Source organism: Papaver somniferum, chromosome 5 (genome assembly GCF_003573695.1).
Source record: "Papaver somniferum cultivar HN1 chromosome 5, ASM357369v1, whole genome shotgun sequence".
Lineage (NCBI taxonomy): Eukaryota > Viridiplantae > Streptophyta > Magnoliopsida > Ranunculales > Papaveraceae > Papaver > Papaver somniferum.
Window position 1 is genome coordinate 176,670,837 of NC_039362.1, and position 22,256 is coordinate 176,693,092.

Below are 22,256 nucleotides of genomic sequence, written 5' to 3' on the forward strand. Positions count from 1 at the left end.
CTTATTTTTCATAGATCTGTCACCTATTCTTGTCATGCAGTTGATTTGTAATTCAAGAATCTTTAGTACATATGTAACATAATGATAGTAAGTGCTTTTTGTTGTGTTTGATTCAGTACGTGTGTGAAATACTGAAATAGAATCTAGTTTTGTTGATGTGTTTTACGCGGTACGTATTCATATACAGGTTTGTACTCTCCATTTTGCAGGTACAACCATGGTTTACTGTACCTATGAAATCCATGAAAAGTAGATTACTGTGTAGAATAGGCTTTTATTGGTGTTTCCTTTTGCCGTGTGTTGTTTTTGATGCTCAAATCCACCGTTACTCCATTGGTACTGCCTTTTGGTATTGCTTCTCAACCATATGTATCAAATGACATCAAAGTTGGCTGGAAGACAACCGGCCGTTGATGATGAGCATATGGAGTTGGTACTATGGTGTTGAGCTGTTAATATTGAACTAAAGCCCCAACTGCTATGGAGTTGTATTATCCAATACAGTCTCCATGAGTCGTGTATACAAATAACTAACCTTAAGTTAATTACTATCAAAGAATATTCCTATCTTGCAACGATTGTCGTTTTTAAGAATGCATTTTAGCTCCAGTCTGTTCTCCCTGACACCAATGTTGATCTTTTTTTTTATCAACTCTATATACAACTAAATGGCTAACCATTTCTTTATTTTTCATTTGCAGGAAGAGTCGACCAAAGATGAGAAAAATGCTATTGAAAAATCGCCACAATAATAGGGATTTTGCGGTGTAGAATGATTGCTCTCACAGGTTTGGTTCAGTTAATATGTTAACTTAACTTTCTTATTTATCATCTGGACAGTTGTTAATGCTGACTAAGTTGAACACATCAGATGAAACAATGATAGAATACACCCAAACAATGGTTTTGATAAAGCTTAGGAAATGAGCATAAATTGGAGACATGGCGTAGAACTCAGGAATTGATTTAGATGTCTTTGAAAAGAATTCTTCTTCAGTGGAACATTAATTGATTTTTTCCATGACCATTGTCTTCTATATTGATATTAGCTGATTCAGGAGTTTGGGTTTTGCTATTTTATTATCCTATCGAGTATATATTTCCATGACAATAATAGAGCCTTGCAAGCAGATTAAATTTATTAATATGTGCGCATATCTGAGCTGCATAACAAATGTGACATAGAGAACTTCGTTGTCGGAACAGATGTGTACTTTTCTCAGTAACACTCAAGGTTGGGGTTCCTTCATTGATCCACCGAATTGCAATCCCTGTGCTTGTTTAGAACCATTTTTATTTTAGATGTTAAATTAATGTCTCATGCGTTTCAGGTTCGGCTCTTCTTAGATTTGATTAAGCTACTGCTGATAAAAAAATTTCTCATTATGTGGTAACAATCGACAGGTAAAATCATTGATAACCTCCCATGGTAATTTGAATTTAATTACACCCCTTTTAAATTATTTATGGCTATGATTGAGGAAAACTACTAATGTTAGCTTCGGGGTAAAGTGCGGCTTATGTTGTAAATGTCTTCTCATTGTTGATACTAATGTTTTTTTTCTTTTTCTTAATGTATTAACTGTTGTGTATTAGATTCTTTGGATTAATGGCAGGGGCATCAAGAATGCCAATTATGTGCTTCCAGTTTAGTTTTTTGGTTGTCGATTAACTGTAAGAAACTAGCAAAAACAAAAAACATAGTTGCACGACTTATTTCAGCAGAAGTAATATAGTTTTTCAGTTATATTATGACTGGATTTCTATGAGATTGCTGATTTTGTTGACCAGACTTCGATGTATTTCTGTAGGATTTATTGGTGGAGACCGCAACAGAGCAGGATGGCTCAATCAGTAATATCTCCGTGCAACCCACAGTTCTTCAGGTTCATTAAATTCTGGATTTATTGGTGGAGACCATTTATCGTGCATTATGAGTTTTATTTGCATTGGTTTGTATGGTTCCTCAAATTAGACTCTGTATGTTTGGGCATAAGTTATGGCCCCTATGATGAACGTTTTAATTTTTGTGTGTCTGCAGGCATTGACACTAGAAGTACATAAAGCGAGTCAATCTATATGCAGTTAAGAAGAAAACGATAATAGAAGATCCTTACTTTGCCCCCAGAAGCATGGCAATACAGTCGAAGAAAAATTGTAATCATCACAATGTATGTGATGTAATACGTTTTCTAATTTATTTATCATTGATTCTTACAGATTTGTACTCTACCTGGAAGCAGTGCAGCAAATATGTACTCGAATTTGTAAGCATTCAGATATATAATCGGATTTGTAAGCAGTACGACAAATATGTACTCAGATTTCTAAGCAGTGCGACAGATATGTACTCAAATTTGTAAGGAGTGTAGCAAATATGTACTCGAATTTTTAAACAGTGTACCAAATATGTACTCAAATTTGTAAGCAGTGTAGACACACACGTTTGGTAGTAATGGGCATTATGGACATTTCCATGTTTTAATTAATTTTGGACCTCCGGATAAAAAAAAATCCGGTTGGGCCCTACTATAAATAACTATATGGGCCTAGGAACAAACAAGAAATTTTCCTTAAGTCAATCCACATATGATGAATGCTCAATTCTGATTTCGGAAGTCTCGCCATTTAGTTGCTATAATTAGTTGCTATAAATTTGCATGAAATTTGTAATTTTCCTAACCTTTCCTATTGGTGATTAGGAAAGTGCATGCCGTAGTTGATTGGTTTATATAGTGTATGTACAAATGCCAGCACAACTGAAAGGCCAAAGCAGAAGAGCGATTGAAGTTATAGAATAGAGCTCCCTTGTTTTTGTCAGCTCGTTCCTACGGCAAATAAACTAGGGTTCCTCGCTATTTTGAAGAAGTTGATGGTTGGAATGAAGATGAGGAATTCGAAGAATCCGATAATGATATTAGTATGAGAACTGCAATTCAAAGAAATGCAGACACACAAAAGATGTAGCACGTATGACCAAGAGGCTGTCAATGACCAATTGACCATGAAGATAAAGCCTTCTTATTACAGGGAAGATGTTAACCATATGACCACCAAGAGGTTATCCATGGCCATGAAGATACGGCCTTCTTATGATGGGGAAGGTGTTTTTGCAATCACTTTTGACGGATATCATAGAAAGAACTGCAGCAAAGGAAAGAATGGAGGTTATGGGGCAATATTTTGGTCTGGCAGTGGTTTTTTTATGATTAGCAGCCGTAAATTATGTAGCATCTTCTTATTATTCTTGTGCAAGCTTGTTTGTAAGCTGTTTTGGAGTTACAATAGTGTGCTTGGGTGATTTTAAAGTTTTCTTTAGTGTATTTCAATTTCGATTTAGACAAAAGGAAATATTGACCAAAAAAGAAGAAGAAAATAAGTATATGTCATAACTGTGACTGTTGCCCACAACTTAGAAAGTTAATGCTTGCAAAATTTGCTGCCCAAATGCAATTGGGTGAAGCTTAAGCATTGACATGTCGATTAGAGAATTCGTTACAGTGCTACAAACTGGGTTTGGATGTCCAAAAAACAAGAGTTGGTGAAAAGTTGCAGGTTAATTGCTGCAAGTCTTGCAACAATCTTTTCGAAAGAATAATCTAGCTGACATGAAAAGGACTATGTCCTCGTGCATTAGGAATTAGATCGATATTCCTAATGCACGACAGCAGCTAGCGCGTGCAAGTAAACGTAGAAAACGCACAAACTAGATGTATGCCAAAGTCTAATAAACTATAATCCAATGGATAATAATGCATCTGTCTTCCTGTAACAGCAATTCCACACAAAAATCGATTCCCCTCAATACTTCATGTAGGTACACATTTGTCTAGACACCATCATACTTCCTATCAACATGCATTTACTTTCATGCTCACATTTCTGTTTGTAACCTTCTTGACAGAGGCCACAGTTCCAAGGAAATACAACATACAATGGGTGTTGTAACTACTAGAAATCCAGTAATACACCCAAAAAGAAAAACAATCAAGATCTAAAACATGTTTAAGTAATATAAACTAAGAAATCTTTATTGATGAATTCTAAGGAAACAAAATACAAGTTCTTGAACACAAGGAAACTCTAATCTCGCTCTGTATACTAAGCTCTTTTCTCTCTAAAATCTGATCCCCCATGCCTTGTCCAAGGACCTCTATTTATAGGCCAATCAACCGTAAAGGGGTACAACTCATTTTACTTCGCCAAATCTTCTCGGGAGCGCTTTATACTTCGCCCAGGCCATTTTCCATAAATTTTTCCCCCTTCTTTCGCTACCTTCACATGGGTCTGTCGGGACACCTGTCCCTTTTCTTGTTCCCCAATATATTTACTTTGCGATCTATCTTTTCAACCAAGTTACCGTACTTCGCCCTTTCGGTTTCTTCGTTGGCATCTTGTTGGGTACTCTAGCTTGGTCTTTCGTAACTTATATTCTTCGTGTAAGTCTCCTTGCTTCTGTATGATACTTCGTGGGATTGATCGATGACGAGGTAATGCTGACATTCGAATTGACAAGTCCCTGACTGAGATCTTTAAGTGAGATTTCCTAGTCATGCTTCTTCCTTTTGTGTTCGACACGTGGCGAGTCTATTTCGTGTACCCACATTTTTCCTTTTCTTATTCCATTCGAGTCATACGAGATTGGAATAAGAACCGCTTTGGATTCCCTAACCGCCACGTTCTCCACTTTCCTACTTCCACGTGTCCACGTTCTCTGAGTAACCGTCTGTTGCCGGTTAGCATACCTCGAACGTGTCGTCAACCCACTAAGCCGGACATCTTTTATGTGTTATTTATATCCCACTTGACTTAGGTCTGGGGTTTCTTTTCTTCTTCCCTTATTCCGCGTTCATCTGGTTTTTGCGCCTTCTCCTTTTTCTACCATTGTTGCTATCTTTCTCAATATTTTACTCTTTTTTCATTATCATGGCACCCAAGAAGATTTCCGCGACTATCTCACTCAAATCTCTTGAGGAATTCCAAACAGATTTTCAAAAGATGGGTTTTACCCTGACTCCTGTCGTCGATTCTTCTGTGAGTCCACTCGTTACTGCTACTCATGATATGGAACTAAACTACAGGTGGATTCAGTCGGATACTTGGACGTCCGACAAGATGGTCGTCACTATGGGCCAATTGAGGGCTGGATTATCTCTTATTTGGAAACTTACTTAAGGTGCATCGCTGGCCACAAACCTAGTAAGTGGTGTCAATGGTTATCTCTTGCTGAGTGGTGGTACAACATTAGTTATCATACTAGTTTAAAAATGTCTCCCGTTCAAGCCTTATATGGCTATGTCCCACCACATATGGCTTTTCCATCTGCCATCACCACTTCTGTAGCTGCTGTGGAGTCATACCTCAAGGACAGAGAGACAATGATTGATATTCTCAAAGAGTCTCTACACAATGCTCAAGCAAGAATGAAATTCTTTGCTGGTAAGTCCAGGAAAGACAGGACCTTTGCAGTGGGTGACTTTGTATATCTGAAGCTTCAACCTTACATACAGGGTTCTGTTTCACTAGAAAGAATTTCAAGCTGTCTGCAAAATTTTATGGGCCTTTTCCTATTTTACAGAGAATTGGACTAGTAGCATACAAGTTACAGCTTCCAGATCAGGCTAGGATTCACCTTGTGTTTCATGTGTCGCAATTGAAGCAACACATTGGTAAGAAGCACACCCCCTCTCCTACTTTTCCTATTGTTGATCATGTAGGTGAAGTGATCATGGTTCCTGCTACAGTTCTACAACACAGAACCATCATTATTGGCAGGAGGCAAGTACCACAGGTGCTCATCCAATGGACTAATTCCACGCTAGAAGATGCTACTTGGGAGGATATTGCTACCTTTAAGTCTCACTATCGCGACAAGGATAATTTCTAGCAGTAGGCAATGTCATAGTCTTATGGGTTATATTGAGTACTGTGTCTGCCTGTATTAATTGAGTGGGTGCTCTTATAAACTGTGCAGTCATTGGTCTGTTTTGAGTCAAGTGTTAACCGTTCAGATAGTGACATGTGTCCACTATCTGATCATTGTTGTTAGGTCTTCACTTGTCTTAAATGTGTAAGAACCTCTTCTCTATTTCATTAATGAGAAATATCTGCAGTTATTATTAGAGGACGTGTTCATTAGGGACTCAAATTTACTTACTTTAACTCTTGATTACCAAATTGTACTGAGCACAGTACAACAACTATCATTTGTATCAAATTTTAATTTTAAGATATATTAATATAAAACTAGTGCATTTTTTATTAAAAGTTTAGAATTTTAATTTATGTTGGCGCCTCTTTCATTCATCTAGATAATGACATAACTTACATCAAAGACTTTAAAAGTAAAAATTTGGGACAATGTTCTTCATCTTGTTTATCTTCTTCATTTCACCAAACTTCCAATCAATGCGCTCATGAACGGAGTTTCCCATGTTTATCTTCTTCTTTGCCTTCAAATTTTCCTTCCCTTGAGCTTTTCTTTGTCTTTTCTTAGTTGGAGGTTTCATTTGGTTAATATCCAAAACTTGTAGACTTCTTTTGTTTTTACCTATTCTTTAGGCTCTACTTATTTGCCACCCCTATTTTTCCTATTTGTCACTCTCATTAATTACCACCCCCAGTTATCCTATTTGCCACCCCATACATTTTCATATATCCTAAATACTACACCTTTGACTTTTTGTTTCCACCCAAACAATGGAACCATCCAACTTAATAAATCTAAAAAGGAAAACCTAAGGACCCGCACATCTTCTTCTCCATGCATCTCTTTGTTCCCCATCTCTTCCACTGGTCGGCTGCTCCATCACTCCCACCCCGATCATCACTTTCATATTCTGTTTGATTTCTGAATTAATATCAAATAGATGCCCCAAAAGAAAGTAGCGAACGTTCAAGCAAAATCAAAACCAAAAAAGAGGTAAACTAAGCCTAATTAACGATTCTGAAATTCAATTGTTAAACGATGACTAAGCCTCCCAAACCCTAACCCTATATATACAATTTGATTAAACGCTCAAAAAAATAAATATCAAATACTTATAATTAATCCTCGATCCCGCAGGTAAACCTGGATGATCACTGTATATATACTCATGGGCACACGAATGTACACTTCAACCAAACGCAGTTAAAGATACGAGGAGAAGAATCAGAGAATCTAAATGGCACATCATAAGCCCAAAACATGGGCAAATGCTATTTTAGTGAACACAAAGTACAAATGGCCATAATACCATAACTTCGTACTTCGATAGTTTAGCGTCTGATTTCTTTATTTGTAATTTTTACTCTCCAATTTTTTCAATTTTTTAATAAGAAAAATATGAAAATGGATTATGTTTGCAATCACCAATTGGAGTCAATCATGATGGGCTGGATTATTTGAGATGCATAATGCGGTGATTCTCCAAACACATGTAACCTTGAATGATGGCGTCCTGGTGTTGTATTTGATTTCTACTGGTTAAAGAAATAATAAATGGTTTATACATAATAGTGAACCAATTGAACGTAGCTTTAAACGAACATTTAATATTTTTTAATGGATTTTCAGTGGAAATAAAGATTAACGGAAAAGAATACAAATTAGAAGTGGTGATAGTTATAGTCAAATTGAATTTGACTTATGTAGGTGGTAAATAGGAAAAAGTAGATTTGAAAAGTAGAACTACTTTAGAAATTCTAATAAGAGTAGCAAATAGGAACACTGAGGGTGGCATAGGTGGAGCCTTTTTTTTATAACCTTCACATATCTTACTAAATGCGGATTCAAACACCACTTCAGAAAAATCAAATTGGATAGCCAAATCAAATTGGGCTTAAAACAAAATTCCCATCACGAGTCCCGACCACGAACCCACCGTGGCCATACAATAGGGTCATTTGTGCCATGATTTATAAAGGCTCGAACCAGTCTTACTAAAGGGGATACCATTCCATATAAGACAAAATGATCTAAGCGTTTCCGACCGTTGGATCGACCAAATGGTATCCCCTTTAGTAAGACTGGTATCAGCCTTTATAAATGGTGATTTGTGCCTGGTGGCAAATCTCCATCAAAATCAGAATGGATAAAGCCCCGTGACCGTGGTAGGGCACGTATCTATTTCACTTTTCTCCCATTTCCTCTTCCCTTTTCACTCGACCAGATCCCGAACCCTAAATCCATCCCCAAAACCCCTTTTACAGCTCAAGAACTCACACCCCATTAATGGCAGAAACTACTGAAACCCCTTATCCTTCTTCTTCTTCATCTCCTCCTCCACCAGATTTAGACAACATATACCCTGTCGTCATTCGGGTCAAGCGAAAATCTATCAAGAACAACAACCCCATAGCCGAATTCTGTGATTGTGAGTACAAATTTCAACTCAATCCATACTCGATTCATGCATTTTAATGGATTTCATTCCTAACTGATTATGTATTTTTGTTGATTGTTGTTGTCAGGGTTAGAAGATGAGGATGATGATGAAAGACCTCTTAAAAGAACTTCAATTGATTTTGAAAAACTTTCTATCTCTGATCCAGCTGAGAAAAAGGGTAAATTGAAATTGATTCCAACTCCATTGACATTGTTTGTATTGCTGTTGAATTTTTAGTTTTATTAAGTGATTTTGTTTTTCTGGGTTTGTTGATTAGGGTTGGAAATTGGGGAAAAAGGCTCACCCTTGAAACAGTCATTGATTGATTTTGAGAAACTATCTATTTCTGGGTCAAATGATAAAGAAGGTAATTATGAAAATGGGTTGTTTTCGGGTTTTTGTTTTTGTTGATTTTTGAAACAGAACTTATTTTTTGTGCTTGTTTACTACATGTAGAGAGTGGTAGTTGTAGCTCGAAAGCTAAAGTCGAGGAGCAGAAACTGCCTGTCAGACATTGCATTGCAAGTAGAATGTTACAGCCTTTGAAACATGGCAATGTAAGTAGACATCTCTTTGAACTTCGAAACAGGATAATGTGTTATAGAGTTTGAACTATGACCATGTGGATAGTACAAAAAAAAGGAGGTGTAATTTGAATGGTTTCGGTATGTGATAGACTTTGAAATATGACAGTGCGGATTGTTTAAAAATGGTGTTATTTGAATGGTTTTGTATTTCACAATGCTACTTGTTAGGATGCGCATTCTGAACAAAAATGGAAGCGGCGAGAACGAAAGAAAGTTCCGAAGAAGGATGTCTCGATAAATGACTTATGTCGTCGTTGTGATGTTCTGCGTGTGGATGATGAGGAAGAAATGTCAAAGGAGGCAGAGTATGTAGACATTGCTTGTCTGCGTAGTTGGATTTCTAGTTTTAGTGTTCCATAATATTTCTTGATGGAATCGGGTTGTTTGCATTTCATGTGAATTGCAGTGACATCTCATCGGCAGATAGTGAATTGCTTTATAAATTTATGCCTTTGTTAAGAGAGTGTCTTCCAGATGTGGCTGATAACGTTCAAATGGAAATTCAACCATACTTATTCTCCAAGGTGCTGTCGCTGTGATTTATTGTCCTCAGATTAGTCAGTCATCCTGCTTAATCAAATGTGCATATGTCCCGTTCACTTTTTGCTGGGCAAGTTCAGTTGCTATCACACGGTTAAGAGCCTTTCACTGGATAGAACTCAGGTTTGTCGGCATCGTCTCTTCCTGCTCCTTCATTTCATGTTTTCCTTCTTTAGTGTTGAAGTGGATTAGCTGGAAGTTCGGTAAGAATCTCTTTCTGTGGAATAATTTCTGTTTTCCCTTTCTAGTTTCTACTAATTTCAAGACTTAAGAACCTCGTGTTCATCTCTTAAGTCCAGTTCAGGCTTATTTTCTGGTTTGTTTAGTCTTTTAGAGATGCCTACCTAGGAAGGTTTATAATGCTAATTTTGTATAGCAGTTGTGACATATGGAACAGATGCTGCTGAATCTGACGACGAAATGTATGGTTACATTTGTAAATTTTCGTAAGTAAATAAATGCATTTTGTGATCAAGTAATCTCATTGTCAACCATTACATTTTATTTATTTTTTGGTTTGCTCTCACTACTAGAGTAGGTTCCTTTCTCTTTTGCGCTTTTGCCACAATTTTGCACTAGAATGTAAACTCTGGACAATGGATAGATTAATGATGGGAATGAGAAGTGCCATGTGAACTGAGAGAAATTTTAGAAATGAGATACTAAGTTGCCATTTGTGCATAGATCGTTCTTAGACTGAAGAATTGTGGAATTGTTTTAGCAGTATCTTCCGAGTTCAATCTTTGGGGTTGGACCTGTCACAATGTGCCTGTAAGTTTACTGGTAGTTCTCAAGTGCATGGTCTGTAGTATTAACTGCATAATGGTGATATTGTTTAGCAGTATAAAGCTCATTACAATAACAGTACCTACTCTTTTATCAGTCAGTATGGTGATATGAAATTTTAGTTGAACTTGAATCTGGTTGGGTTACTGAAGGGCATATGGACTCAAGTACAAATGAGTTATCAGTTCTTTGATTTTCTGATATAGCTGTTAGGGCTCTTGTAGTAGTAGTATGGTTATTACTAAGTGATGCTGCTGACTCTTGAGTCTCCGGCTGTGAAATGTATGGTGTTTCCTAAGTACACAGAATGCATTTATGATCAAGAATTTAGTTGCCAATTATTAGATACATGTTGATTTCCTCCTATTATTCTAGCGGGTTCTTTTCTGTTTGGAACATTTGCTTCAGCTCTTTACCAGAAGGTAAAAAACTTGAACAGAGAAATGATCTCTGAACAGAGAAAATAAAGAGCCGGCTGCTGATAGTAGTTGGATGTCTTTTAGGACAAGGATACTTAACAATGAACACATGGATTTGGAGTATTACCGCATTCATCATATATTAAATATTCAGAAATCTTTTCCAGTGATGAGATGAATCAAGACTATCAGAAGACCGAAATTCTGTAGAAACTGTGCATTATTTTTTTAAAATTTTCCTTGAAGCTTGTAGTGTCCAAGATTTAGGCCTTGCTTGGTATGTGAGCTCCAATTTTGGAACGATTTTTTGGGGACCATGGTTTTTTTTTGGGGGACCATGGTCCTATTAGGCCACCTACCCTATAGTTATAAGGGGTATCCTAAAGCATTGAAATGACTAACCTACCCTTAACCTATTTTAATTTAAAACCAACCCAATAACCACCTATATATATATAACCACCTCCTCCCACCACCACCTCCCACCATCGCCAATTACCACCACCAACAACCACCGATTACCACCACCACCCACCACCGCCGATTACCACCACCACCTCCGATTATCACCACCACCAATCATCGATTACCACCACCAACAACAACCACCACCAATATATATATATATATATATAACTTAATTTAAAACATTAACAAAGATATTCTCACAAACCTATTACTTGTCATTCGTTTTTGGTTGAATAAATGAGAAGTAATCATTAAAATGAGTTGAAAATGGAAGTTGTAGAGAGGTTTAATGGAGGGTTTTTTTCAGAGAAAAGTTCGGTAATCAAGAATTAATTTTTTCTTAACCGAACTCAGAGTTCGGTTGATTCGCAAAAAAATACTTTTAACCGAACTCCTTGTATTAGAACAACACAAGTCCATAAGTTTGGTTTCTTCGCAAAATAAGGATATCACCGAACTTTAGTTTACGAAAATAATGAGAAGTCCACAAATTCGGTTCTTTCGCAAAAATGTTAAGTTTTCTTTGTAACCGAACTCTACGTTTGAAACTTCGTAACTGAACTCTACCTAATTCGCCAAGAAATAAATTTCGTAGTAACCGAACGTTTGCCTAATTGCATATATGCATATATAAGCCCAGTTCGGTTGATTCGCAAAATATGTTGAAGTTTGCGAACCAACCGAACTTCTAACACTAGGTTACTTTTAACCTGCAGTTCGGTTGGGAACTTTGTTGCGTTGAAGTTTGCGAACTAACCGAACACACAAGATGTACCCAAATAAATTGTTAAGTTCAAAGTTCGGTTACCTACCATTTTATCCTAGGTAACCGAACATTACATTGTACGACCAAAACATCCATTAACGAGCGATTTCGGTAACCTGCGTGTTTGGAAAACGTAACCGAACTACACTTTCAGGTGTGTTCGGTTACATGTTCTTGACATATGGTAACCGAACTGGCCCAAATCTACATAAAAAATTTCATTATTTTTGAAAGTTTGGAACAATTCAACCAACATTATCTAAGTTTGAAGCCTACCTGGGTACCCAAATACCCTTCCTCCGGTTGTGGTTGGTAAAATCCATCGTTTTTCATGTTTTCCTTCTTCATCTTCTCTAACTTTACTCTCTCAATAATTCTACTTCTTTAAAAAAAACCATCTGATTTTTTAATCTTACTAATTATCTTTAACTTAATCATCTCACTAATCATTACACTAACTATTATTAACACTAACTAATCATCACTCAAAGTTAATCAGGAGGGTAATTTAGGTATTAATATAAATATCTAGATAAGGGGTGACCTAGATTTACTTCTAATGTCTTTACCCAAAATAGAACCATGGTCCCCAGAAAATCGTTCCAATTTTGATACTTCTGTGAGAGATCATTGTGTTGTTCAATCCATATTCGGCTAAAATCCAAACCGAAGTGCAGCTCTTATAAATTTTTGGTCATGGCCTGGACTTAAATCCTGTCACATGAACCAAAATCTTGACAACCATTTCAAGTGTGAGGGGACATTGCGTCATTGCCCCCTCGAAACATACGGTAAAAATCTAGAGGGCCAGATTTTTTGAGTGGGCCAACTTGCCCAAGTCTGGGCCCGCCACTTTGGAATAAAATGTTGAGCACGACTCGGATTTCTCCAATTTTCAGTTCCCTTGTCTCTTTTTCCTTTTTCTTCTCTTGGGGCGAAAACTGAAACCCAAAAATCCATGGCGGACACTAAAAGAGAAAGATATATGCATTTTGTGATCAAGGTTTTTTATCTAACAAGATTAACGGATGTTTCTCAGTATGGGTTCGAGAATCAGAGCTGATAAAAAAAAAAATTAAATGTGCCCGAATTGCAGCAGTTAATACTATATTACGAAAATTATAGAGTTAAGAAATTTTACTTGCAAATTCTACTAGCAAAAATGCAGAATATGCAGAACAGCAGATTATCGTTACAGAAATAACATCCTAACGAATCTCATTAATCTAGTCAATCTCACTAATCCAGTTATACGGTACTGCAACTATAGTCTTTGATCCGTATTCTTCTTCAAAATCAGCTGCAAAACCAATCGTTTCTGAATCTACTCCCAGAGCTTTCAATGAAACAAAACTGTTTACGTGGTGAATTCCAATAAATGGAGTCACACCCACATCCAAAATCTGGATTAAATTATCAGTTTTAGGGTCATAGCGACAAAGAATTTTGTCAATATTATTAAATCCACATGTCACCCTTGTGGTACCATAAGAAAACTTCATTGTTTTTGGTAATGCCAAAAGGCTGATATCCATCACCCTTGTCAAGTTCATAGTCATCAGCCGGAACAAATGGTGTGTCAGTTGGAAAAAAATGGTATACTGAAAAAATGCAGAATTATGGATATTTGTATTTTGGTTTTGGAATTTAACTTAGATTTGGGCTAATCACTAGTTGATTGATCTCGAACTTCAACGAAGAAGAATTAATAGATAAAAACGTACACCCCTAGAAATTGCATCTGATCTCTTTAATATCCGTATCAATCACGAGTTTTTGGTATTTGGATAATTTGAATTCACTTGAATTCTTGCCTATCTTTAATGTCTTAGTTTATGCTTGTTTCTTTTTTTTTTTTAAATTTTGGAAATGAAAATTATTCCTCTTTAAAGAATGTCTCTACATTTCTATTATTGACTACTCATAACTATACGTAGTTAGAAATTGCGTATGATGGTCATGAGGAGATGTTCTAACACCACTAATTTGGTGCCAGTGAAGCAAGAGGCTGTTGAAATTGCCTTAGGGTATAAACTATATCATTTGTCTTGTTTGCAATTGAGAATGAATTATATGCATGAAGGTCAAAAATCAGTCGTTATTTTACTTTTTGATCTCATACAGTTTTGTTATTAAATTGGGGAAATATTTCTTCATTTTGTGTAGAGAGAACAAAATTGAATTAGAGAGTGATCCCATGGAGTTAAATCAGTTTGCTCAGTGATCAATTTCAGCTTAGTATGAACTTTGTAAACCGATATCTGAATGACACATCAGCCATTTTTCTCTTCTTTTGTTAATATTGCTGCTGGAAAATCAGTTCCATACATGAAGTTAGGTGATGAATGACTATGATTGATTATTTTCTGGAGTCCTAGTATGGGTACAAAAGTTGGGGTTTGTTGTAAACACAAATTATAAATGATATTTGCATAGATTTGGCCATTTGGGTGCGGATTATACCAGAAAATGGTGAGGACTTATGGTGTTTTCCTTTAATGTGGACTTGCATTTCCAGGGATTAAATCCAAAGGCCCACAAAGAGAGTTTGATTTTTTTTATAAAGTCATTTCTATTTTTGGTGCATTGTATCAATTTTCCAAGAAGGAGCGGCGTGTCGGTACTCGGAGGTACATTACTTATTTTGTGGATAGCAATTTAGTTATTTTATTTTTGATGCTACAATGGGAACTAGAAAAGATTAAAATGAATGGAAATGACCTTTAACTAGCTACCTACTGCTCATAGTAAACTAGTGCAGGGTATTCAGGTGGATAGCGAGATCCCACTACAGTTAACAGAAAAAGTTCATAATGATCACATTTGATGTGAAATATATGGATGGGTACCCTAGGAACCTAAAACTACTAGCAATTGTATCTTCAAGGTAAGCCTATTTGGCTATTTGTACAACCAGTTGCAACAATATTTTCTCCTCTATGTTTTGAGTTCACATGGCTTGCTAATATCTTCGAAAGATCAATTTGATAAAGTTCAAGTTTGCACATGAACTCGGGTATTCAAGGTGAGTTTTGAGTTGGTAGTGTCCATAGTATCCATTATGATCATGTGGAAAAAGGATAACAAGTGGTCAATAAAGATGAAAGGTTTGTTACGGTCATGCTTAGCTTTTTTTCTTACACATTTGTTTTTGAATTAGTAATGTGTACATAATTATACACCCATTGATTCTTGACTTGTACGTAGTCGTACACTTTATGAAATTGACCAGTAACACTATGATCCCAATTCCCAAACGCCAACCCTTTATTTACTTTTTTATTATTATTAACTTTGATGCTTCGAATCAAGTTAGTGTAATCTCTATTGTCACCTAAAATGATTTTGTTTTCTTTCTCTTTGTTGCTTGAATCATTCCCAGAGATTTGTTTTAGGAGCTGCATAAGAGGAGCTGTGTATCTTAGGTTAGTACCAATGAATTAAAATGTGCAACTTCTTTCTTCAAGATTACCACACATTAGTTTCTCTAGATTCTTAATGTGTACATGATTATACATTAGCTCCAAAGATCATCTATAAAAATTTAGTATGTTATGTTAATATCAACGTATACACTTTATTATCGACATGGCCTTTCTTGTTCTGGTTCTTTGTAGTCTGCGTTATCATAACTTGCAGGAAAATATTAATTGACAGGCTCAGGGAATTTGTTTTGATTGCCTTGTTTTCTGGAACACTTCTTTTGCCTATGGGGAGACTTTAGTTTTGAATTATTAATGTGTACAACTATGTACACATGTTGATTTTTAATGTGCACATAATTGTACACATGTTGAATTTTACTGTGCACATAATTTTACACCTATCGATCGTGACTTTTCGCACTTTTACTTTTGAAGCTTAGGTCCTTTTAAATCCTTATTCAGTAAAGACACCTATTGGAATGTTGTAGTTGTGATTGTTTCGTTGTTTCTGTCGATACTCAGGTCAGAATGGATCCGAGAAAGGAATTCGATTTCAGGAGTTTAATGTATGAGACCATACCTGCGCTTACAGAGGAAGAAATGAGAAAACATGACGCAAAAAATATTTATCGTTATCGCTATAATGAAGGAGGGACATCTCAAGTTTGATTAAGTAGATGCACTGAATTGTGTTGCTTACATATGCTTTCTAATTTAAAGCATATCATGCAGCATTGGTCTTCTTTTATATAAATTACCGTGGAGATAGAATTGATTATTGGTCTTCTTTTATATAAATTTCAAGGAAATGACGGTTAACTATATGCACTTGCTTGGATAATTGTATTAGGTAATTAGTAGATGTGACTTGATTTTATATTACTAGTAACTGCCCTTGGTTTTCTTGGATGCAATGCAGAAAAATGATCAATGGGTAACTGGTACTGCCAGGAAATTAAACACTTTGAAAGATTAGTTATGCCGACCCCTTTTAGGAATACAGAAAGGTAATCCACTTTTTTTTTTTCTTCTCTTACGAATCGTTTCTCGTTTTTATGCTTAAATTGGACTATTGATGTCTGGATTGAAGAAATCTTTTCCTTCTCAATCCTAAGTTATCAGCCTTAGAATCCACATTTGCATTTTCTACTGCTTTTTTACCTTTTAAAAAAGATCAGCGCGCGATCTTGATCTTCAACGGTTTTCATGTGTATATAGTTGTACATCTGTTTATTGTTAATGTGTACATGGTTCTACACATGAATATTATTGCATGTAGATTACATTTTGCGTGGTTGTTGGTTGGATCATGATGCGCCCAATGGACCTAAATTTCCAAGTTTTTGAGACAGCTACCCTTTTTGAAACATTGCTTAATAATTCTAGTTTATTTTACAAGAAATGAAACCTTATGATACCTTATTGGGTTTATTTGACTATTTAATACTTTCAATAATCCTGATTACTCCATCGTCATATTCTATCCATCGTACATTGTTAAGAAGTGCATGCATCAGTAGAAGTAATTAAGCTTATTGAATTGCTAAGAAGTTGCTGCGCGCAGTCACCTTCAATTCCAGTTCCATCGTTTTGGTCTTTCTCAAATAGTATAATGTCAACAAGGAATATTTTTCCAAATGGGATGTTTATTTTTTAATCATTGTGGGAACTCGAACCGGCTTACCCAAGAGGGTACCAAGTACCATGTCTTATATGGTACTTGTTAGCCTCCATAGTAGACGGACACAAGGCCGTCTAAGCTATTATTTGCAAGGCCGGCCCTCACACTACAGCAAGCAAATGCCACAAAGAAAAATATCGAACGGCCTCCTGCCGCCTGTCCGTCTTTACATTGTATATAGGGGAACTTAGACGCAAGCCAAAAAAAAAAAGAAATCTTACCGCCAGGCCCACAATTAATTTCTGATACAGTCGCACCCATAATTATTTAAAAATATTTAAAACGTACTGAAAGACTCTATTACCCTTCATCGTTTTTGGGCATAATTTTTTTTCTTCTCCGCCGGTTTCTTTCCCTATTCCTCCATTAATCTCTGTAACGGATCTGCAAAGATTTTTTCTCCATCATTTAAAGAAATAAATCATTTAAAATCGATGATTCAAAGAAGTAAATCATTTTTGACTAAACCCTAGAATACATTTCAACAAAAATGGATGAAACAGACGAAGAAGAAAAAATCAAGTAGAAGAAACAGAAAAAAAGTTATGCAGCTAAATTTTCCCTTATATTGTCTTATGCACTAAACAAAATGATGCAGAAGACATTATGCACGTGCATAAAAATCCATAAATCAGAAAAGTGAAAAAAGTAATGCATAAGACAATATGCAGCTAAAACAAAATGATGCATAATGTCTTATGCATCTAAAAAAACTGATGCATAACCAGAAAAGTGAGAAAAGTAATGCATAAGACATTATGCAGCTAAAACAAAATAATGCATAATGTCTTATGCATCTAAAAAAAACTGATGCATAACCAGAAAAGTGAAAAAAAGTAATGCATAAGACATTATGCAGCTAAAACGAAATAATGCATAATGTCTTATGCATCTAAACAAAACTGATGCATAACCAGAAAAATGAAAAAAGTAATGCATAAGACATTATGCAGCTAAAACAAAAATAATGCATAATGTTTTATGCAGAAATAATAATAGCATAATGTCTTATGCACTAAACAAAATGATGCAGAAGACATTATGCACGTGCATAAAAATCCATAAATCAGAAAAGTGAAAAAAGTAATGCATAAGAAATTATGCAGCTAAAACGAAATAATGCATAATGTCTTATGCATCTAAACAAAACTGATGCATAACCAGAAAAATGAAAAAAGTAATGCATAAGACGTTATGCAGCTAAAACAAAAATAATGCATAATGTTTTATGCAGAAATAATAATAGCATAATGTCTTATGCACTAAACAAAATGATGCAGAAGACATTATGCACGTGCATAAAAATCCATAAATCAGAAAAGTGAAAAAAGTAATGAATAAGACATTATGCAGCTAAAACAAAAATAATGCATAATGTTTTATGCAGAAATAATAATAGCATAATGTCTTATGCACTAAACAAAATGATGCAGAAGACATTATGCACGTGCATAAAAATTCATAAATCAGAAAAGTGAAAAAAGTAATGCATAAGACAATATGCAGCTAAAACAAAATAATGCATAATGTCTTATGCATCTAAAAAAAAACTGATGCATAACCAGAAAAGTGAGAAAAGTAATGCATAAGACATTATGCAGCTAAAACAAAATAATGCATAATGTCTTATGCATCTAAAAAAAACTGATGCATAACCAGAAAAGTGAAAAAAAGTAATGCATAAGACATTATGCAGCTAAAACAAAATAATGCATAATGTCTTATGCATCTAAAAAAAACTGATGCATAACCAGAAAAGTGAAAAAAAGTAATGCATAAGACATTATGCAGCTAAAACAAAAATAATGCATAATGTATTATGCATCTAAAAAAACTGATGCATAACCAGAAAAGTGAAAAAGTAATGCATAAGACATTATGCAGCTAAAACAAAATAATGCATAATGTCTTATGCATCTAAACAAAACTGATGCATAACCAGAAAAGTGAAAAAGTAATGCATAAGACATTATGTAGCTAAAACAAAATAATGCATAATGTTTTATGCATCTAAACAAAATTGATGTTATGCATAAGACATTATGCATAACATCTTTAATTCAAATCTAATCATAAATTTCCGATTGAGATCAAAAACATGGAGACAAATAAGGTATGAAAATTTCCAATTCAGTTGATATCGAAATACTGCAACACTTTTTAACTTCAATTTTAATTTCTTTTGACTTCTCGAATAATCAAAGACAACAGAAACCCAAGATCCCCATATTTAAACCACAAATTTTGAAACAGAAACCCTAGTTTTATTGAGAAGATTATTCAGAAAAGGATTTGGGAAAAGATTTGACAAAGGGAAAAATCCAAATGTTAAAAACGAAGAATCGGAGTTCACCATTGTTTTCTTCTCGCTTCTCTCTGTTCGTCGCTCGAAGAAAGGGGTAGTTTGGCCTTTTAAAAACTGAGAAGCAGAATTTCATAAATTATGGGTTTGCTACGAATTTTTGACGGGAAAATGGGTGCGCGCCTGAACTTTTCTGTCCGTGGATTTGACAGTGGAAAAATCTGGGAGAATGGGTCTCCCTGTAGTTTTCACTTGTATATATCGCCCCACTTGGAAAAAGTCCTCGCTACAAAAGGAATCGCAAAAATAGATCTGAGTAGGAATTTCTAGGTTTTACCGTTTCAACTCCTCCAAATCCTGAATCTCTTCGTATTTCCATAGCTTGCTTACCCATTTACATAATCAATAAGGAGGTTTTGCTTGATTGTTTCCTTGAAGATACAGAAGAAGTGGGGTTGAATTTCCAGAAATTAAAGATGATGTCTTCTTCTTCTTCAACAAAGCAAAGTGGAGATGGAAAAGGTATGATTTCTGATAATAATGAAAATTCATCTCCATCAGCATATCTTACAGGTGGTAATATTGATACCCTAACACTTATTTTAACTCGATTACCACTAAAATCTCTACTTGTATTCAAATCTGTATCGAGACAGTGGTTATTTATAATAACAGATCCCCAATTTATCCACAAACATTTCCTTCAAAATCTTAAATTTTCAATCCCAGGAGTTTTCTGGGGCAATGATGGGACAATGTATCCAGGATTCAAACTCATGTATGACTACATCTCTTTTGATGGAAATCCGGACAATAATAGTCATGTCAATTTGAAAACCCTAAATTCTGAATTTGAGAGATTGCGTTTTAAGGTTCTGCAATCTTGCAATGGCTTACTCTTATTTCAGGACCGGCCCCATAGGGTAATCAGGGAAAGGCTCAGTTTAGGGCAGCAAAGCCCAGGGTCAGCAAAAGCCTGATTTTACACTAAGAGGTATTCTTAGAAATGAAAGAAATTTAGGGACTAACTGATGAACTACAAAAGTATTTGGAGGCAGGAGCTTATTTGATATTAATGTTTGGGGACTCATATCGATGATTCTTCTTTAAACTTGTTAAATTTTTTTAGTTTTTGGCATACATTTTTTTCTTTTTGCTTTTCTCTTTTGGAGCCTAAAATTAAAGAAGAAAAGTGTTCTAGATAGCTATTTAAATTTTTTATATTGTTTTAAATCATTGATCATTGATGATCAAAAAATATAACTTAATAACTCCTCTTCATTTCGCTCTTTTTCTAATTTTAATACACATTTAAATAGAGAATAATAAGGGTTTATATTTTGGTCAGAAGATGTTGGTTATTTTTGATCCATCTATGTTACCATGATTAATTCAGATTTTTTTTGTTATTAGTTCTAAAATTTAGAAATCTTTTTAGGACATATTGGGGTTGTTTACTTAGTTGCTTTTGGTGTTTTTATGAAACTGTTAAGTGATAAACCTTTGAAAGATTGGGATTTAGGGTTCTAAAATAAAGAATGATAATCTTTTATTATCAGAGTTGTGTAAATTTTTTTTTTGGGGGGCATCAAAAAAAAAAATTCTGCTTTAGGGCAAAAATTTCTCAGGAACGGCCCTGCTTATTTAGTACAAAATCTGATCGTGTTTCTACTTACTGTATTTTCAATCCCTTCACAAACAAGTACAAAATCTTACCTCCATTTGGTCTGTGTCCCAACTCTAGCGTTAGTTTAGCGTTCGATCCATTGAAGTCCCCATATTACAAAGTTATAGCTGCCTCGAGACACCATGTAGACCCTAAAAAATATGGAATTGAAATCTAAGATTCCAAAATATCCTCGTGGAGGTTCTTTGGATTTTATTCTACTACTCCGAAAAAAGTATGCATTGGAGATCTGGCATCTTCTGGAATGGTTCATTGTACTGGTGCAGCCTACAAGGGATTGTCGTTTACTTTGATGTTGATCGAGAATCAGTAGGGGAAGTGCCACTGCCAAGTTCTGTAAAAAAGTTAAATGCTAAAACATACAACATTGCTGAGTATCGAGGCCATTTGTATCTTATTGGGAGCAATCGTACTGTTCGTTGTCATAGCATATTTGAGATGGATGTTGCCGACTCTACTTGGATTTTTGTAGGCCAGGTTGATGTGAGTTTAAATCCATATGGCAGGTCTATATCTGGTTCTACATTTCTGCCTGAACGTGATGATATCGTATTCATTGTTCAGGGAGGAGAAGAAAACGAGTCAACAAAGGTTGTGCTGCTAGCAAAAAATTGTATGGTTGTCTCTTATTATGATCTAAAAGATAAGACATTCACCAAAATTTGTGACCTATCAGCACGTCACGAAATTTTCTTTTATGTCCAATCTTATCAAAATATTGAATCCTTAGCTTGTGTTTAGCCCGGTATCTCTCAATATACCAAGTACATAATCTATATGGTATTTACTTGGGAGGGTAGTTTTGTACAGTGAGGTTTATTTTACCTTAAGTCTCAAGGAGTTTGGTTTAGAATCTCATTTGTTTGATGATAAGTGATTTTTACATATATGTATGTCTGTTTATTCAAGTGGTAGTAAAGTATAAACCGATGGTGCGGACTGAAAGACTCTATAGTGGGGAAATGTATGGTGTTTCTTAGGTAAATATAATGCTTTTGTGATCAAGAATTTTCAGTGTCAACTATTAGATACCTGTTGATATGCTTCTACTATTTGAGTAGGTCCTTTTCTTTGGGCCATTCGCATCAGGTCTTTACTGTTGAAGGTGACATTAGTACTGGAAATACGAGAAAAGATATCAGCTGAACTGAGAAAATAGAGAACAGATATATAGTGTTGGAGGTATTTAATTAAGGACCAGGACCAGCATACCGAATACTGAACAC

The 22,256-nt window shown here is 35.3% G+C and overlaps 1 protein-coding gene across 1 annotated transcript; it reads left to right on the forward strand.

Annotated features, from left to right (window-relative positions):
* Positions 1-8,095: 8,095 nt before the first annotated feature.
* On the forward strand, positions 8,096-9,971 carry LOC113278212 (RNA-directed DNA methylation 4-like). The gene is made up of 6 exons (XM_026527109.1): positions 8,096-8,357; positions 8,455-8,547; positions 8,647-8,736; positions 8,826-8,926; positions 9,125-9,261; positions 9,363-9,971. The coding sequence occupies exons 1-6, from the start codon at positions 8,216-8,218 to the stop codon at positions 9,493-9,495; spliced, it is 696 nt and encodes a 231-aa protein (XP_026382894.1). The 5' UTR covers positions 8,096-8,215; the 3' UTR covers positions 9,496-9,971.
* Positions 9,972-22,256: the final 12,285 nt, after the last annotated feature.

Coding starts and splice junctions, on each gene's coding strand:
- LOC113278212 (XM_026527109.1), top strand. CDS start 8,216: ATGGCAGAAACTACTGAAACCCCTTATCCTTCTTCTTCTTCATCTCCT. Junction 8,548..8,646: donor TGATCCAGCTGAGAAAAAGG/GTAAATTGAAAT, acceptor TTTGTTGATTAG/GGTTGGAAATTGGGGAAAAA. Junction 8,737..8,825: donor TGGGTCAAATGATAAAGAAG/GTAATTATGAAA, acceptor TACTACATGTAG/AGAGTGGTAGTTGTAGCTCG.